The sequence below is a fragment of the Sus scrofa genome, chromosome 10, assembly GCF_000003025.6.
Source record: "Sus scrofa isolate TJ Tabasco breed Duroc chromosome 10, Sscrofa11.1, whole genome shotgun sequence".
NCBI classification, from domain to species: Eukaryota; Metazoa; Chordata; class Mammalia; order Artiodactyla; family Suidae; genus Sus; species Sus scrofa.
In genome coordinates this window covers 1,358,905-1,379,604 of record NC_010452.4, presented here as the reverse complement: position 1 = coordinate 1,379,604, position 20,700 = coordinate 1,358,905, and the positions used below count along the sequence as shown (strand labels likewise).

At 40.1% G+C, this 20,700-nt stretch overlaps 1 protein-coding gene and 1 long non-coding RNA gene across 4 annotated transcripts in view; one reads left to right on the top strand and one right to left on the bottom strand.

The window, feature by feature from the left end:
* Nucleotides 1–20,700, bottom strand: part of LOC102166310 — a 381,125-nt gene that overhangs the window by 173,753 nt on the left and 186,672 nt on the right. For both annotated transcript variants that reach the window (XR_002336117.1, XR_002336116.1), the window contains 3 exons: nt 19,805–19,960; nt 17,857–17,975; nt 5,830–5,945 (listed from right to left, as the gene is read on the bottom strand). This is a non-coding gene — a long non-coding RNA (uncharacterized LOC102166310). The remainder of the gene's footprint in view (nt 1–5,829; nt 5,946–17,856; nt 17,976–19,804; nt 19,961–20,700) is intronic.
* The window catches only part of RGS21 (regulator of G protein signaling 21), a 54,371-nt gene that overhangs the window by 16,587 nt on the left and 17,084 nt on the right, over nt 1–20,700 (top strand). The window contains exons 2-3 of one of the 2 annotated variants that reach the window (XM_021064096.1): nt 15,133–15,194; nt 17,897–18,063. In XM_021064096.1, the coding sequence (XP_020919755.1) occupies nt 15,152–15,194; nt 17,897–18,063 (210 nt within the window). In that variant the 5' untranslated portion in view covers nt 15,133–15,151. Of the gene's footprint in view, nt 1–13,714; nt 15,195–17,896; nt 18,064–20,700 lie in introns of those variants that run through there. The other variant, XM_021064097.1, reaches the window with a different exon arrangement.

Genomic DNA, 20,700 nt, shown 5'->3' with positions numbered 1-20,700 from the left:
AGCCCAATTAGAAAAGGGGAAAAAACTTCACCAAAGAGGATACAGAGATTGCAAAGAAGCACGTGAAAAGATGTTCAAAATCACTAGCTATTAGAGAATTAAAATTAAGACCATGATGAGTTATCACTACACCTCTTAGAACAGATAAAATTTAAAAAGTGACAAATCTAAGCTAAAGAGATTGCAAACATAATGGATATTTCATACATTGCAGGTGGAAAATAAAATGGTAGCCTTTATGATAATATTTCAACTGTTTCTTTAAAAAAAGTGTGGATGTATGTGTATACATATATATGTAAATGTGTATATCTGTACATATATAAACATACATTTACCATATGAGCCAGCAAGTGCAATTCTCAGCATTTATTCCAAATACATGAAAATGTATGTCCACACAAAAACTTGCACCCACAGTTTCGTAACTCCCCAATTTATAACAGACCAACAACTCTAAACAAAGGGTATGTCCCTCAATAGGTGAAGGATTAAGTGAAGAGTGGCCCATCCATACTATGGAAAACTACTCAGCAATCAAAAAGGAACACATACACGACGACGACTTGGGTGGATCTCAAGGACATTTTGCTAAATGAAAACAGCCAGTCTCCACAGTTGCACACTGTACGATTTCATTCATGTAACATTATCAAAAGATATAAAAGACAAAGGAAAACAGATTGTTGATACCCAGAGGTCAGAGACGATGCAAAGGGGTAACTATAGAGGGAAAGCAAGAGGGAGATCAATGCGCTTCTGTATCTTTTTATTTATTTGTTTTATTAATGAATACATAGTCAATCCACAAAGTTGTGCCAGTTTCTGCTGTCAGCAAAGTGACCCAGTCATATTCTCTCATGTTATCTTCCATCATGGTCTATCCCAAGAGATTAGATATAGTTCCCTGTGCTGTACAGCAGGACCTCATTCCTTCCCCAATCTCAATGAAATAGTTTGCATCTACCAACCACAAACTCTCATCCAACCCACTCCCTTCCCTAGAGTTTCTGTATCTTGATTGCAGTGGTGGTTACATGAATCTACACATGCGATAAATGACAGAACTAAACACACATGTGCTAATGTCAATTTGCCAGTTCTGACACTGTGCCATATTTTCATAAGACGCAAGCACTGCGGAAGACTCGAGTGAAGGGTTATATGGGACCTCTCTGTCCTATCTTTATAATTTCCTGTGCATCTATAACTGGGTCAAGATTAAAAACTTTTTAAAAGTAAAACAAAACATATTGTATGAATTTAAATAGAACTCAAAATTTTATCATTAATCCTGTGGAAAGAGTGAACTACTTTAACATATGGCTCCCTAAGCACATTGTAGTTATAAAAAGATGGACTTCCTGTATATATACCACTGTTTTGGAGTCTGCATGTCCTTTGCTAATCTAGGCTTTATTTTAAAACAGAGAACTTCTCATCAGGAGTATAGTAGAAAACATACTTAGATTGAGAGACACCTAAGCTTCAATCCACAATTCAACAGTTAATCATTTAAGTTGACTTACTGTAAAGTTAGTCAGCAAAAGAGAAATATTATGAGATCACTAATATGTGGAATCTGACAAAAAGGGATACAAAAAAGCTTACAAAACAGAAATAGACTCAAATGATTTTGAAACCAAATTTATGATTACAAAAGGGGAATGTGGGATGGAAGGATAATTTAAGGGGTTGGAATTGACATATACACACTGCTATACATAAAATAGGTAACTAACAAGGACCTACTGTGTAGCACAGGGTAATCTACTCAATATTGTGTAATAACCTCCAAGGGAAAAGAATCTTAAAAGGAATGGATATAAGTACATGTATAACATTTGCTTTGCTGTACACCTGAAACTAATACAACTTTCTAAGCCAACTATACTCAGAAAATGTTCATTTAAAAAAATATTTTAAAAAAAAGAAGTTTACTTACTGCAGGCATAGGTTAAAAAAAATCCTAATCCATTTTCTGAGCTTCAGTTTACAAACTTCAAAGTACACATAATGAACAGTGATTGTTTAGTTTTGTGATCCAGATAAAACACAAATTATGAAGATGCTTCCATTTTAGTTTGAGTAGACTTTGTCTATTTTTTTTAGTTTTATTTTATTTTTTATTTTATCATTTATTTAATTTTATCATATATTTTTTCTACTGTAAGCATGGTGACCCAGTTACACGTACATGTATACACTCTTTTTTGTCACATTACGTGTTCCATCATAAGTGACTAGACAGAGTTCCCGGTGCCACACAACAGGATCCCATTGCTAATCCATCCCGAAGGCAACATTCTGCCTCTATTTACCCCAAGCTCCCTGTGTTTTAGAGAAATGGGTTTACCTACCACCATGCTAAGGACAGTAGACTTACTGGATAAGCAATGGGAAACCAATGCTCGGAAAGTATATTCGCCACGGTAGCACCTTGGTTAACACCACAACCCTCTGTGCAAAGCATACTGTCTAAAAATCAATTGATTGAAAATTAATGTACAAATGACATTTCTGAATTTCCTGTAGCCAGTCTATAAGTCAAGCCTAAGCACCAGTGATCAGAAGATTAAAAGGCTCAAGTAGTCAGTCAAAGAATGACAAGTCCCATAGAAGACATTGCTCCTGTCCGATTCCCAGCAGTGCACATATTTGATGACTTCCTGCCTACTTCATAATATTGAGAAGAGAGTTCTTCCAGCAATAATATGCAAATTAAGAGAAGCCCATTCAGCCTGTCAAAAAATTAAATGGTTGAGTGTCTCTAAGTATCTAGCCAGATATTTCACTAATCCTTTCTACAAAGAGTGAAGAGTTTTTCATTGCCTTTGTCTTTCATTCCAGGCAAGTAAACGTCATAAGTCTAGAAGTTAAAATATATACATATATGTATATATGCACATGTACTATACACTATATATGATATAAAAGCAAATTATTACACAGGAGGAAATATGTGGCTATGAAAAAAAGAAATAAAAATAATCTTGTCATATGTTGAGGAAGAAAGTGACTGCATGAGAATTTTACTTGCCTTTTTCCTTTCCCTCCCCTGCCCTTTTTCCTTTTTTATTGTGGATAACTGATAAGTAGGGTGGGCCACGTTTTCCCCAGCAGGAATTTGAATCTGCCTTTAATAACAGAATTAAGTAAAATTTATTTACATCATGGCTTAGGTAACTGATTTTAATAATATATAATAAAAGAAATGGAACCATTACCTTATAAAAGAGTACAGGATAATGCATGCATGCTTGAAATGTATTTGGATGTAACAGAGTTTCTTTTTGGACAACATAGCCTGAATTCGTGTTTCATCCCTTCTTCTTAGGTATTAGTGCTCTCTAATGTAAGGAGTACTTTGGTATCTTCTTTCTACTGTGTGTTTTTTAAATTAAAATGTACATAGAGTTCCCTGGTGGTCTAGTGGTTATGATTTCAGTGCTTTCACTCCTGTGGCCTGGGTTCAACCACTGGTCTGGGAACTGAGACCCCATATCAAGCTGCTGCATACTGTGGCAAAAAATAAAAAAATAATAACAATAAATAATGATTAAAATAAAAGGTACAGGGACTCATTCTTTTCATTGTGTCAAAATTCCACTACTCAGACTATGAACTCCTTACTAAAATGTCTTGAATATTTTGGCGGGGCCACAAAAATTGAACAAAATATTTTTAGCCAAAGATGTACACAGACTTTAGTTGAAATATTCTTTTAAAAATTATACTTAGTGAACTGAGAGTTTAGGATTAGTAGACACAAACTATTCCATTTAGAATCGATCAGCAATAAGGTCCTGCTGTACAGCACAGGGAACTCTATCCAGTCTCTTGGGACAAAACATGATGGACGAAACCATGAGAAAAAGAATGTGTACTTAGGAATGACTGGGCTCACTTGTTATACAGCAGAAATTGGCACAACATTGCAAATCAACTATACTTTAAAAAAAATCAACAAACAAAAAACCATGTATGTGCATATTCAAAGTAGTATTAGAATGCCAGATTAAAAAATAGATTTAATTTCTTAAAAAAATTCTACTTAATTTTTCTTAAAAAAATTATTGTCTCCCATAACTGCTGTCCCACCTTATTATTTTTGCATAGAACACTGAACTCTATCACATGGTAAGAAAAGAGAAGTTTAGCTCAGGGGCAAAGTCAAATGCTGTGCGTACAAGACAGCAACCCAGAAACGGGCACATCAGGGGACAACTGAATTTAATGGTTATTGTTCTCTGTTGTTAAAATACTGAGAGTAAAGCAAAACCACAGGCCGTCAATTAAGAACAGATATTACGAGACTGTGAAATAATGATATGGCATTGAATAGTCCTTACCAAGGGAAAAAGAGAAGTTGATCTTTTGATTTGCACAATTCATTGAGCTTTACTTATTTCTATCATATACTCAAATGTAATTCTCATTAATTAATTTAGGTATATGAATCTATTAAAATGTAAAATGGTATTTCATTTGGAAAACATAAAAGGCATTTTTTGCTTGCTTCAGAAGCGTGGTAACCTTTGAAACATTTCACTTTAGCAAGGCAGATGTTTCTTTGTACCAGCGACTTGGCATTCGAAGATAACAAAGTACACGGAGGACATATACAATCAGGAGATGTGACTCGCAAGTAATGTGATCGATTTATCCACCAGCATCCTAAGAACTAACCATCCAAATGAGCACCCCATTTCTAAGCTGCCACTCCGGGAGATCAGACACGTTTCAGCGGTGCTGCCTGTCCTGAACACATTGCAAACGTCTCCCACAGAATACTCTCAGAAATAATTTATGAATCATACCAAACTCAGGCTCATTGCTTTATAAATTGCACCTCATGGTGCAGCAACTTGAGGCAGAGCAGAAGTGAAATAGATACTTTTCTCTTCTCTCCTGTTTACCAAAAGGAACACATGTTAAATTATTTAGTCTCCAAATAAACTGTTTTTATAAGCCTATTATTTAAATCTAGAAAGGCCATTGTAAAAATAATCATAAAAAACATCATTATCATCGTCATTCTGCCTTTCCCCTTATAATTTTAATAGGAGCAGAATATGGACCAATAATCAGTGCAACTTTGATGTAAGCGACCTCACTCATCTAAGCCAATTTTTTTTTTTTTGTCTTTTTAGAGCCACACTCATGGCATATGGAGGTTCCCTGACATTCTTGATCACCTTTGTTTTCTCCTGAAAAAGGCAGTGTTTTGAAGGAAAGTGCACACCACTCCACGTCCTTAGTCTTTCTCTCACTACTGGGCTAGCTCTTCTTCCCCAGTTTGTATTAACTGTTGCTCTACGCAGTTACTACATTATGTAAATATTCCTTGAATAAATAAATAGTGAAGCCCTTGGATCTCTGATCTGCTTTTCTATGCTACTTTCCTTGTTAAGCTAAATTTTACAGGTTTAGCTCTCAGCACTACTCAGTTATCAAGTCCCATTATTCAACCTTGCTCCATCTGTATCTCTCTCTAGTTTTGCAACCTTGATCAAGTCATTTCACCTCTCTGAGCCTCAGATTCTTCCTGTATAAAATAAGGATAAAAACATTGTCTCATAGAGGAGGGACCAGGGAAATAAGGCGTAGCATGTTTCTGATACATGTAAATGTTCAATTATTTTAGCTATTATTGTTTTTCCCCAAATACTTCATGGTATCCTCACTTGAATGTTATAGGATCAATGCAGCATAATTTTTTAAAAATATAAGCATTACCTAGAATTTCCACCAAGATAACACATTACAACTTCACTTAGATTAAGTAATGCAAGTGCCAGATTTCAGTGATTTTTTTTTCTCTCCTACCTTTAGTAGTGAAGGGTAGGCAGCAGTAGTTTTCTGAAGTTAATAGAGAGGCTTCATGCAGATGGAAAAGCTCTGTATCATCTTGAGATATGCTGCCAAAATGTTGTGACTTCCGACTGATGGGAAAGTTAATCAAAACTGTGTCAACAGACTGTGTATCTCTAAACTTCCTTATACCTCCTACATTCCCGAGCCTGCTTTTCTTTTGTTATTGCTGACTTCTCTCGTGGGAACACCATTCTTTGAGGCTATCAGATCTGAAAGCTCTTCCTTTTACCCTCACTGGCCCATCCCTTCCACACAAGCACTGCACTACAGAGCCTTTTCACCCTTCTGTGATCCCCCTTTGTCCCAACCCTTGTCCTCTCACAGGTGGACCCCAACGCCATACTTCTAACTCACCCACGTTTATCCTCCTGGTCATCCAACTCATTCCAAACACAACCTCATCTTGCTAATTTTCCAAAATCATCAATTTCACACGGCCTGCTTTAAGGGTTGCATTCCTCTCATGTACGTGCTTTTGTGCACCTATCCTAATTAATTATATAAAGTCAACACTCAAAAATTCTTATGCCCCAAAGAGTTTCATGTTTCATCTTAGCTATGGGACTGTCAATGTCAAGCAAAGGAAAAGGATGCAAAACAAACATACGCAAATATCTTGTGTAGGATGCTCTGGCTTGGTCTGTTTCCATTTAGTCTCACACAATAACCGGTGACAAAGGCACTGTCGCCATTTCAGCAGCCAGCAGCTCAGAGAGGTCAGGGTTACTGTGCAGCAGAAAGGAGCCTCACTTGTATACAAACCCACTGCTCTGCCCTCATTCCGTTCCCATCGTCTTTTAGGCGGCATTTTACTTTATTTCATTTCTGTCTTTTTGCCTTTTCTAGGGCTGCTCCCATGGCATGTGGAGATTCCCAGGCTAAGGGTCTAATCGGAGCTACAGCTGCTGGCCTGCACCACAGCCCCAGCAAGGCCAGTTCCAAGCCACGTCTGCGACCTGCACCACAGTTCACGGCAACACTGGATCCTTAACCCACAGAGCAAGACCAGGGATCAAACCCGCAACCTCATGGCTCCTAGTTGGATTCATTACCCACTATGCCACAATGGGAACTCCATAGGGGGCATTTTAAAGACTAAAAGTCCCTTGGATGCATTGGTTTCCTATTGCTGCTGCAAGAAACTACCACAAATCTAGTGGTTTAGTACAATACAAATTTATCTTAGAATCCAGGAGGTCAGAAATACAAAATCAGTTTTACTGCACTAAAATCAAAGTGTTGGCAGGTAAAAATGTATATATATGGACATATACATATATATCTATGACATATACACATATATCTGTATATATACATATATACGCATGCATATCCACATATATACATACATGTACACATGTATGTAATATACATGCAACACTGTATCACTTTGCTGTACAGCAGAAATTAAAACAGGATACATCAACCATACTTCAACTTAAAAAAACTGTTAACGTGTTTCTGATACATGTAAACATTCCATTATTTTAACAATTGTTTTTCCCAACTACTTCATGATATTCTCACTGGAATGTCATACAATCAATTCATCCTATTTTTTAAATATAAACATTACCTAGAATTTGCACCAAGATCACGTTACAACTTCACTCAGATGAAGGTATGCAAGTGCCAGATTTCAGTTACTGGTGGGTCTGGTTCCTGCTGGAGACTCTCAGAGGAAAACTGACGTCTCTGCCTCTTTCGGCTTTTAGGGGCTCCGGAACTAGTTGGATCCTGCCCTCCACACACCTCTCCATCCTCAGCTTCTGTCCTCACATATGTGTCTGCAGGCTTTTATGCTCCAGTCCCTCTCTTGTAAGGTCCCTTGTAATTACACTGGGTCCATCTGGCTCATCGAGAATCCTCGACCTCCCTTTTCCCTGTAGGATAACATATAGGTTCCAGGTGTTAACGCCTGGGCATCTCTGGGGGCTCTCAGCCTATTACACTGGGCATGAGCTCTGATAGAGAGTCTGAATCTCCTGAAACTCAGAGCTGGTGATAATTAGATGGCCTAACAATACCTACACATGGCAATCTTGTGTCAAGATGTATTGAACATATAATCATTTAGACTAAGGTGACAGTTTATTTACTCATCTGCTCATGTATTATGAACTTTGAGAGTTTGGTAAACAAAATAAGTTCTGTTCTTCCTAAACACTTAAAAGAAGCTTGAAAGGAATGGGAAGCACACATCAAACTAATAACATTTGAGCATGTGGAAGGAGTTATGAGAAAGAGTATACTTGGTGTAACTGCACTGAATTCCAAATAGAAATTTCAATTTTTGAAACATTTTTATTAGAGTATAGTTGATTGCCAGTGTTGTGTCAATTTCTGCTCTACAGATAGTGACCCAACCATGTATACATATATATATATATATATATATATATATATATATATATATACACACACACTATTTTTCTAATTATCTTCCATCATGGTCTATCCCAAGAGACTAGATATGGTTCGCTCTGCTATACAGTAAGACCTCAGTGCTTATCCATTCTAAATGTAATTTCAAATTTTAAAATTTTAATGTAAAATTAGTCTACTCTTGGCGCATATTTCTTACAGACTTAGCATGGTTTGTGACTGTGAGGGACTTTAGATTTAGAAAGTTCATTTTTCCAAAATGTTCCAAGTTCAAGCATCGATAATAAAGTTAGTACTTCATTATCTCCCCCCTCAGCAAAACAAGTCGAAATATGTTTAATGATTCTGTTTTTGCATATCATAAGGACACTACCTAATGATGCTTGAATTAAACAAATGAATTGAGCTCACTGATGACATCCCTTCTTAATGATGCACTGACTTTTTAGGGCATCTCTCCTCCTTCCATCAGTCTCATTAGCCCAGCGCCACCTGCACAGGAAGTGCCCTCTGGCATTGCTGTAGATGAAGGAAATGGGGATGCTTCAAGGCCACCTCAGGGACAAGCAGCTTTTGTGCTGTCTTCTGATTCCTTTATTTCTTCCACCCTGAAAATCATCAGTCTTTCAGGAGTGTTTGTGTTGAGGACATAAACAGATACTGGTAGAATTTTACTACCAAATCACTCTGTCATATCGACATAAAAGCTTGATAAAGCATGGGGTAACAGTCTACAAACAGAAAGGCCAGGAGTTCCCGGTATGGCACAGTGAGTTAAGAATCGAATCTGACTGCAGTGGCCTGGGTCGAGGCAGAGGCATGGATCCAATGCCAGGCCCAGCTCAGTGGGGTAAGGAAAGGACGTGGCAATGCCGCAGCTGCAGCACAGGTCAGAGCTTCGGCTTGGATTCAATCTCTGGCCCAGGAATTTCCATATGCCCGGGGTACGGCCATAAATATGTATGTATTATATATGTATATATAGTCTTTGTCTTAATAAGTATATTCAAGTATTCTTGTCTCTAACATCAGCATTGCATAAAAAACAACGGCACAAACTGTCTTGAGTTTCATGGTTAAAATAAATCAAGAAATGCATGCTATTAAACTATAAACAAGTGCACCATTTTTTAACAAGTATGATACCCTGGGTTAGAGGATTTTAGTCCATGAATAAAACTGTAAAAATTCGTAAACACATAGAGTTAAGAGTATTAAAAAGAGGGGTTTCCTCAGACTTTGCGAAAATCAAGGAACAAAGGAACACAAAAGGATCTTGGAGACAGATTAGAGACCTAAAGGTGAATACGGAATAATATCGATGATTTTCTGACTTGATTTAACCACAGGTGAACAACGGTTGTCTTGTAAACAGATTTATATGAACTTTAGAAACCAAATTTTCAAGTGGAATTCATCTCAGTTATGCCATGGACTTGAGAAAATATCACACTTATTCAAAGAGTTATTGGCTACTTAGAAGTTTCAGGGTCCTGGCCAGGGAAAAATTAACAATAAAATGAAAAAAAAAAAAAAGGCCGAGAATAGCATGATTTAAAGAATGCCAATTTGTAACTCAGGAGATAGGTATTTGCATACTAATTGTCATGTTCCTGCTGTCACATTCCCTTCAGCCTGAAGATCAGTCAGAAAGAGAAATTCAGCATCATCTGTGACAGTCAGACAGTGGAACGAAAAAATGCCAGTGAAGTGAGTTGCTGTTTAAAGCTATTTTTATCTCAGAAGCTGTATCAATGAGACACTTGAGTCTTCATTAGTCTGGATGTTTTGTTTCCTTCATTTATGATAAATATGCTAATTGTTGTCTTTCTTCCCGATTTTTTCTTCTCCTTTCTCCATAGATTTCTTCCTCTTTGCTAAAATATGTCAACAATGCCTAGCTCGCTTTTGCAGTTAATTCTTTCTACTTGATAAGATAAAGAAAGGTTACAAAGTGGAGAAAAACCACTGAGCTCTCTCTAAATGAAGTTTTCCCAAACTGTTAAATGTTCAAAAGACTTCAGATGTATACGATCTTTGCAAAAATGATTTGTTCTTGCAACGGTGACTGAAAAATCTGAACCTAGAGATGAAATGCTGGATAAGGCAGCAGCTGTCACTTGCAGGAGCACCCAGGCTCCTTGCATGAATCTCCGCTCCCCAGCACAAGGCTAATTGAGTGTGGAGAGCACAGTTGTAGGCGCCCACTCTTTTAATGCACTGCAACTGGTTCCGGCTGGCACAATTAGCAAGATAACTGGGAGCTTTCACGCAGTTCCCATCTGTCCTGGCTCTTCTCCGGACACAGAGCATGGGGACTGCTGGCCTTGACGGCACCCGCTTAATGAAGGAAACAGGAAGGAAATCAGCCAAAACCCCATGAAATACCAAGTGCAATTTTGTCTCCAGCTACACAGTGAATTTTCATAGCACGTCATCCTCAGACCCACACACTGTTTTACAGGAAATATACACCTACACACAAAGAAAAGCTAGACAAAAGCTTTGAAAAGTTAGGACTAAAATGCAAATAAAAGGGGGAAAAAAAGGCGAGGGAAAGAGGGAGGGAGTGGTATTTCGTCCATTTATTTAAGGTTAACATTTAAGGGTCCTGTCACTGTATTTTTCAGTCAGCCACCCTCTGCACCCTCGACTTTAATTCCACAGAGTCTGTTCTTAGCATTGATTCAATTGCAGTTTTAAAACTTTAGGGAGTTCCCGTCGTGGCTCAGCAGTTAATAAACCCAACTAGTATCCAGGAGGATGCAGGTTCAATCCCTGGCCTCGCTCAGTGGGTTAAGGATCCAGCATTGACGTGAGCTGTGGTGTAGGTCGCAGATGCGGCTTGGATCCTCTGTTGCTGTGGCTGTGGTGTAGGCCGGCAGCTACAGCTCCGATTCGACCCCTAGCCTGGGAACCTCCATATGCCGAGGGTGTGGCCCTAAAAAGACAAAAAAAAAAAAAGAAAAAAAAAGATTACATTAAAAAAAGAAAGAAATCTTTTAAACATATGTGTCAGTCACATTTAACCTAAGAAATGTCCTATTTTTGTTTGATAATATGCAAAATTTAAGAATCACTGTGTTCTGAAAACTTTCTACTTGCTAGAAATTCCTACAATTTAACTGTTCTTTAGAAAAAATACGTGACATGGGACCAACCATTAGAGAAAAAGCCTTCTAGAACTTATTTGAAACATTTCCTACAGACGTCCTAAAACATCAGCAGAATATAAGCCCATGTGCATGGACTCTGCCATTCCAGGAAAATTTGTAGAAAGACTTCAAGTTCCAAGCAGATTATGCTGTGTTTGAATTTTAACTGCTCATTGTTCCGTGTGATATTAGATCAGTTACTAGCATCCACTCTCTTTCCTCACTGGTAACACGGGATTAAAATAGACTGTCATTTTCCAGATTGAATGAGGTTAAGTCTAGGATATATTTAACACAACTATAAGCACTCGGTACATTGTTTTGCACTTTAGTGCCATTATATAAGTTATCTTCCAAGTTTCTCCATACACAGCAATAAATTACTCTTCCACAGAATTATGTACAATCGACCCCACATTATAAAATTTCAACAGCAAATTAACAGTGTTTCTTAAAATAGTTGCATTTTGCCTAACTTCTGGAAGTCAATACTGCTTTACCACCAAGAATTCCATCATTTTAGGATGGTCAAAATTGTGTCTTTCAAGCCAAAATTGCCAACTGCTGGCCAACAGTGAGCTGAGGTCAATCTAGGCACTGTCACACACCAGCAGAGGTATTTCTTCAGAGGGTTGAAGGACCACATTTTCCTTTATATCAATGTCAGCATCTGGTGGACCTTAAATGATGCCACGATATCCTAGTATCTCTAATTCTGTTACCACTAACATTCTCTGTATACAATACGTCCATGTACCTTTCTAATTCAAAACATTCAGAATTCTCTTTTGCCCTTGGTTCCACAGCATCTCCCAGCCTTTGCTTTTGTTTTTCTGTTCACTTACATTAATGACGATAATAAGAATAGCTACCACTCATTTCAATACTTCCATCCCCAAAAGACTCCTCTACGTCCATTCCCTTCAGGGAAGATCCCTTTGCTTTCGGCTTAAGCACACACTGGCTCTCCTCCAAGGACACAGCCTGCCTTGATGCCTTCGGGGTGGACGTTGTCCATTTCCTCCAGCTCCAGAGGCTCAGGTTGAGAGTGAGGTCCGTGGCCCATCACTGCCCAGCCACGCTTTCACATCACGTCTCCCCTGTCTCACCCACAACACACTCTGAAGCGACTATGACTCAGCTATACCTTTAATAACGTCTTAGCACTGTCATCTACCCCGCATCTTGAAAGCCACTGCACCACTTCCACTGATGGCTTTACTGCCTGCCCTCTTTGGGGTTTGGCCATTCATGACGGATCTATATGTTCAGCAAATATTTCTTGAACCAGACATCCTGTTCTTGGTGTTAAAAAATAACTTCTTCCTGACATCAAAGAACATATATACTAATAGGGGATAATATATTCATCCTTGAATGATTTTGCCTAGATTTTATTTCTCAGGTTTTTATCTGATGGCTATTCCTTATTCCTAATAGGTGTACTATGTGGCAGGCTGGGCATCAGAGCTCCTCTTTTCCCTATTATTCATTAACAAACATTCCAAAGGTACCAAGGAGCAATTTGAATACCCTGCTAACGCCACATTTCAATTTATAAGTAGAGACAATATTTTACACACGGACATTTTGGGGTTCCCATTGTGGCACAGTGGTAACAAACTCAATTAGTAACCATGAGGATGCAGGTTCAATCCCGGGTCTTGCTTAGTGGGTTAAGCATCCGGTGTTGGCAGTGCCATGAACTATGGTCTAGGTCCCAAGCATTGCTGTGCCTGTGGTGCAGGCTGGCAGCTGCAGCTCCAATTCGATCCCTAGCCTGGGAATTTCCATATGCTGCAGGAGTGGTCATGGAAAGCAAAAAAAAAAAAAAACTCTAATTAAAAAAAAAAAAGGGTATTTTAAGTGGTCCTATGATCATTGTAGCACTATTTGATAGAATTCCTAATATCTCACAGAAGACCTCATATTTGAGTCCTAGATGAAGTACAACGCAAGCATGGTAGAGTAACAGGTTCTAGAGTGTACACAAGATCTTCAACATAAAATTAAATCTTACATTGGTTCCCACTCTACATTTATGAAAGACAGAAACAAGCCAAACCATTTAAAATGTCCAACCGGGGGAGTTCCCGTTGTGGCTCAGTGGTTAACGAATTTGACTAGGAACCATGAGGTTGCGGGTTCAATCCCTGGCCTTGCTCAGTGGGTTAAGGATCTTGCGTTGCCATGAGCTGTGGTGCAGATCGCAGACGTGGCTCAGACTGGCCTTGCTGGGGCTGTGGTGCAGGCCAGCAGCTGTAGCTCCCATTAGACCCCCAGCCTGGGAACCTCCATATGCCATGGGAGCAGCCCTAGAAAAGGCAAAAAGACAAAAAAAAAAAAAAAACAAAAAAAGTCCAACTGAATGAAAAACCACTGCTTCAAAATGCCTTCATAGGAAACCTGAGTCCCCAAGATTTAGGAGAACAAGAGAGTAAGGAAAATTAGCTGCCTGCCATTGGGGAAGAAAATAAAAGAAAGGAGAGACCGGAAATTAAAGGGATGGGAAATAGCAAAGTGAGTTCCCGGTCACGTGCCCTGCCCGTGTCCCCACCCCCCACCCCTCCCCGCGCAGCCTCTACAAAGTCAGGCTTCACTCTCTGAAAATACACCTGCGACAGCAGAGGGAGCACAGTCCGTACTAACACAATGAAAACTGCAGCAAACCACAGCAAGTACCAGAATATAAAAGCCTAGAGATCACTTCACCCTAACACAGTTAGGTTCCTCACCTTGATCTGCCAATGTAAAATTCTAGAAGAATGCCTGGATATCAGACGATGCTATTACCCCTCATTATAAAGCAACCTGCAGTTACACCTTTTCCTTCCATAACTAAGTCGCTTGCACATCACAGCGGCATAATCTGCGATTTTTTTTTTTTTCTGGGCAGCAGATGCTTTCTATGGATGGAGGCTTATTTCATCCCAATCTTTGTTTATTAAGGGGAATAATGCATGATATATTTACCTCTCGGAAAGTTTGTATCTTAAATTTATCATCTCTACATCACATCCCCAAAAGTATACCTTCTTCAGAAGACTTAAATCAATAAATTTTTGGGCTGCTTTGGAAAAGATATTTCTCTGTCCTGACAGATTCCTAGATTTAAATAAATCAGCTAGAAGCACACCAGTCTGGAGAGAAATAAAGGCTGTCTCAGGGTGGCATGAAGATTCCACAAAACACTATAAATAAACATTTTCAATATCACCACATGGTAGAAATCCTTAAAACTTTTTAAAAAAAAACTTTAAGATGCATAATTACGAAGTGGACAATTTTGTATACCACGAACACTTAGAAAACAGTCTGTTCATCCCTACTGAACCCATCATAACTTTTTAGGAAGAGACACATGAGTGCCCCGTCAATTAACCACGAATATAATTGAGAAGAAATTCACAGCTCCAGAGAACAATGAGCCCTCTCTCTTGTGTCTTTACCAGATTTCAAGAATTTGCAAATATTGTTAACACTGTTGGCTAGATTAATAAATAATTTGCTGGTGCCAAATGGCATTCCGCTTTGCTTGGCTCTGGCTGCCCACTGTGGAAAAACATTCTCTAATTTGTGTTGACCTTTCCCAGCTTAGGGATGCAAAGCCCACTGAAAGGATAGAATTCCACAAATCACATACTCAACGATCACCGTAGGTTATAGAAGAAAAAGATTACGATGCTATTGTCAAGGGTAGATGCTGTTTCCACAGGTCACCGCCTACAGAGACAATGGCCTGGTCTGAGAACATGGACACCCTTCTAAGCAACCAAGGTAAGAGCTGACTGATAACAGGTTCAAAAACAGTGATGAGGAAAAGCTGTAGACATGTTACTAAGCAGGAGTTTCATCAGTATTTGAAGCCTAAGATTGCCAAAGGCATACCCAAGTATACACGCCCGAAGTTTAAATGGAATTAGGCTGGGTTAAAACAAGATTACAGAAACTCCAAACATGAACAAGAAAACCCCAAAGAGGCAATGATAAAGCTGTCAATTCCTCAGACTCATTATCATTTCATGTGTATCATGACCACTTTTGTTACAAGTTGAAAAGTTGAAAGGTTAAATAAATCACTTGTTTTCCATAAGGTTTTAAGTACTGATTTCAATTGGGTTGCTCTTATTTCAGGGAATAGAAAAATATAGAGGGGGTATGTGTATGTATTAATATATACACTTTACATGTTACGCATATCAACTATAAATGTCTATATATATACATTTATGATTGATATGATGGCTTAATAAGGTAATTTTGGTCAATTACAAATATCCCAGCATTTAATACCAAAAGAGTCATTTTCAACATTATCTAGAACTTCTGTTTCTGTTGTACATTACCCTGCTTTGCAGCATTTCTGTCTCCTATGGGATAGAAATGACACTGTAGCAGTATACACAGAAAGTGTTTAAAATGCAGTATTATTGGCTCCAATCAAATAGCATTTCCACTGTATAAAGTAGGAGTTCCTGTCCTGGTGCGGCAGAAACGAATCTGACTAGGAACCACGAGGTTGCGGGTTCGGTCCCTGGCCTTGCTCAGTGGGTTAAGGATCCGGCGTTGCCATTGCCGTGAGCTCAATGTATAGAAGAGCAGTTCAACAACAGTGCATCCTTGCAGAGATAACTAGCAATGGTGGGAGCTATTTCCTGGGCTCCCTTGTGTCCTCAACAGAGCCGTGGGAGGAGAAGAGCAGGTCCCTGCCGCCCTTCATTAAAACGGCAGGATGGGAGAACACACAGCTTCTTCTGTATACAGATACACAGTTCACCTCTGGGATGCCTTTAGATAATCTGAATTGGGAACAGCTTCACATGCCCTAAGGACACACATGTAAAATGACGCCAGACGAGAATCTACACTATGCCTTCGGTACTGGCGAAGTATATACTTTTCCTTCTCTATAAAATAGATTTTAGTCGAAATTCAGCTTCGACCTCTTAAATTCATCATGGGCTGGACCACACTCACGGCACATTTTAACTGTGATCCTAAGACACATTTTTTAGAACCCAACTTGTGTCACAGAAGCTTCTCGGATGTGTTTTTAAAGTGCAAGAGATGTGCAATTAACTGAATTTTTTTAGAGGGCTCACGTATTAATGACATCCACCCTCCCCCACACTTCTACCAAGAATTTTAATTGGCACCTGCTAACCTTCTGCGAGGACCTGTTATTTCAACTCTACTTGCAATAATTTTTTAAAAATTGTCTATTTTCAATCCCATGTTTTTTTAGCCTTCTTCCATGAAGCTCTCGTCTGTATTCTCTCCCTGACCCCAACAATACTTTCCACCTGCGGCAACCTACGAGCCACTCAGGCCCCCTTTCCCTACACTTTTCTCTGATAGCTTCTTTTTCTCATCAGTTCTTCCTTGCCCCCACTTCTCTGTAAGTTTATTTTTCCCTACTTCGCAACATGAAGAGTCAGCCTCCAGCACAGCGTCAGGGGGATGCTGCTGGGAGCCCAGGCAGAGCGGCCCTCAGGGCAGGGCGAGGAGAAAGCCACCAGCATGCAGGGGGGCCAATCCCTCTGAGTGACCAATGTGCCAACAGGTGTCTCCTCCTCAGAGACACAGTCTCAGTTCTGCACAGACACGTGCTGGCAGAAGGGACCAACTGAAACGGAGGAACCTCAACGCCAAGTACTGGCGTAGTTCTGCCAACTGCAGGAACTTGATCATGACTTTTCTCCCTTTCCCCTCAGTGGAGGCAGCTTTTGTCATCCTCAGCCCTAAAGGATTTAGAATTACGGTCTCCAAGGAGCTCCAGGTGTTCCCAAGAAAGACGCTTTCAGAGCACATCTTGATGAGGAAAGAGGGGCAGGGGAGAGACAACGCAGGGGGTCACACACTTAAGGGTTAGGACAGCAAAAGAAATAGCAAAAAGTGTGAAGCTGGCTGAAAATAAGATCGTGGAAAGAGCCAGGACCTATGAGAATCCCAAGCTTCACCCAATACCTGTGGTTACTCAATTTAAAACATGCTCAGTGTTTAAATACACCTACAAGTATTTTGCTCATGACGGCTGGTTCGAAATAAGGTTTTCTAAAGTTCAGAATACATCTATAGGAGTTCCCGTCGTGGCGCAGTGGTTAACGAATCCTACTAGGAACCATGAGGTTGCGGGTTCGGTCCCTGCCCTTGCTCAGTGGGTTAACGATCCGGCGTTGCCGTGAGCTGTGGTGTAGGTTGCAGACGCGGCTCGGATCCTGCGCTGCAGTGGCTCTGGCGTAGGCCGGTGGCTACAGCTCCGATTCAACCCCTAGCCTGGGAACCTCCATATGCCGCCAGAGCGGCCCAGGAAATAGCAACAACAACAAAAGACAAAAAGACAAAAAAAGACAGAATACATCTATAAATGTTAGATGCAGACAAATGCAAAGTATTTGGCACTGAATCCTCAAATGCTCACCCTGTGCGGTGTACTCACTTGGGTCGTGTTTCAGGAGTTTTTCTCATGTATCTTCCAGCTGGCCTAGATGCTTTTCGAACATTCCTCAAATCGGAGTTTAGTGAAGAAAATGTGGAGTTCTGGCTCGCCTGCGAAGACTTTAAGAAAACAGAAAGTGCAGAAAAACTTGTCTCCAAAGCCAAGGTGATTTATTCGGAATTCATCGAAGCGGATGCCCCTAAAGAGGTAAGTGAAATATGCCATGGTCCCGAACGTTCGGCCGCTAACAAATCTGCTCCCGACTGAAAGACGCTGAGTCCGTCACCAGGGAAATGAAATGGTCACGAGGGAGTCAAACAGAAAATATCCATCGACTCCAACAGAACCTCCTTAGAGTGATCCTCTAGCCTGACTCAGCAAATATGTTTAAGCAGCTTCTAAATGCTTCCACGGTTCTGTTTCCTGAACACAGCATGCAGGCTCTTAAAAAATCCTGTCCAGTATCACAGATGAACCAGCTCTACGGCTCACCCTATAGAAATCCTACCTGCATGTGCTGCTGGATTTCAAATTCTCTTTCGCTTTTCCTCTGTCAACCACATGAGTCAATTTGGAATAGAACTCTTGAATTAAGTTTTAAAATTAAAAAGAAGTATATGGGACCAGCTACTACCAACATAATACTACTGCTAACAGCGTAAATTCTTTAAGTTGACTATTTCGAAGGCCCACATTCTAGCAGATAACACGTCTTACCTTCTCAAAGAGGCGTTTGCTTACCTTTATTTCTTTGGTGGTTGTTGGGCGGGAGCCTGCCGGCCTCCAAGCCCCCGTGCTCGCCCAACTTCAAGACCAAAGAAAGGGCCCAGCATCAGCGACAGAGACCTCAATGGTTTAATGGATGGGGGTGCGTCCTGGCTGAGGCAAAGTTCTAGAGCGACACCCCACCTGGGGGGCAGCCGATGGGGCAGAACAGGGCCGGCAGCCTTTGCTCCGTGGGAGAACGGACTTCAGATTGGCTCATTGGTCACCAGGGAAACCAGAAGCACAACAGCCCTCATGAGCCCTTGGGCCCCGACCCTTTGTTAAACTATCAAAGGGGAGCCACTGTGATCAAAAGAAGGCAACAAACACCAGCTGGGTGGCAGCCAGTACGTGGGTGTTTCCTGATTGGGCTCCCCCTCCCCCATTTAGGAGGAAGGTCAACACGTGAGGAGGATGTAGGTGAAGCAGGGACCGGTCAAGCCGGAGAGTAGCTATCTTGGGTGGCCGGACCACACAAGGGGGAAAATGAGCCAAAGGTGTGAGGCCTGGTCTCCAGTGGTCAGGACCCACCTGGGCTGCTTAAAGATCTGGTAAATAGAAAAGGCCTTAGAGAGAAACCTGGAATGACTCCCAGAATAGCTCCCAGAAGTGTTTTGTGTGTGTGATGTCTCATTCATATTGGACTTCGTTTCCAGGACCAAACCAGGAGCAGGTCCACATATTCCTTTCATGGTTACAGTTTAATCTATTTAAGCTACTTACACTTGAAAACTGCTTTGAGGATTTCCTACTGTGGCTCAGCGGTAACAAACCCGACCAGTATCCTTGAGGAGGCCGGTTCAATCCCTGGCCTTGCTCAGTGGGTTAAGGATCCGGCGTTGCCCTGAGCTGTGGTGTAGGTTGCAGACATGACTCAGATAATTTCCATAGGTCGCAGGTGCAGCCCTCACAAGCAATAAATACATAAATAAATAAATACTTTAAAAAATTTAAAAAAAAAAAACCTGTCTTAGTCCTCACTGAACATAATGCATAAGCAAAGAGTTTTCATGCACAAACAGCACCCAGGAAGCTACATTAAGCACTAGCCCCAAGCCTAACCTACCAGCATAAGTCATCATCTTTCCTTACAGAGTTGAAATACTTATATTCTCCTAAGTGACAGCTACTATGTTTTCTAATCCAAAATTAAAATTCATGTATGAGAAGTTACTGTACTTACGAGGACAGAGGACAGAAGAGATGAAATGCACGCATTTCTGAAACTCTAGGACAGAAGGGTGCTGAATCAATAGCTCAAGTTGAGATGGACATTAATTACTGCAGTGTCTACTGGCACAGCAGAACGTGGCAGGCATAGGAACCGGTGAAGCTTAGTCTGGAATTCAAGGGGAAAGAGAAAGGGACTGAACTCCTGCGGAGCTATTCTAACATTCATTTCCCAGTCACTATCCAAGAATCAATAAATAATTCCGGAAAATTGAAAATGTAGTATACAAGACTGTCAGGTTGACCAATGTGTCAGTCCCTCAAAGGATTCGAAACCAACGCTAAGGCTATCCTACTTATTGTGATATTGGCTTGAAAGCCAGATTTTTTTTCCTTCTTTTATGAATCTATCCACTTAATGATTCTTTTAGGAAAATGTCCTCAAATATTATGTGTGAAAAGTCATCTAATAAGAAATGAGGAGTTCCCCGTGTGGCACAATGCATTCAGAAGCCGACTGTAGCGGTTTGGGTGGCTGAAGAGGTGTGAGTTCAATCCCCAGCCTGGTGCAGTGGGTTAAAGGAGCTGGCATTGCTGCAGTTGCAGCACAGGTCACAGCTGTGGCTCGGATTCAAACTTTGGCCTGGGAATTTCCATATGCAGTGATTGCAGCCATAAAAAAAAAAAAAAAAAAGGAATCTTTTAATTATAGCTGAATTCAAAGTTACAGTATATGAAAATTATCAATTTTAACAAAATAGTTTTAATTACCTTCCTAACTTCTTCCAAAATAAATTTATATAGCAATAATTTTTTACAGTAGTACAGTTACTATTCTAGGATATAAAACATTTAGTTCTTCAATAAGTTGTCCATCTAATAAATTTTTATGATATAAAATATAATTAA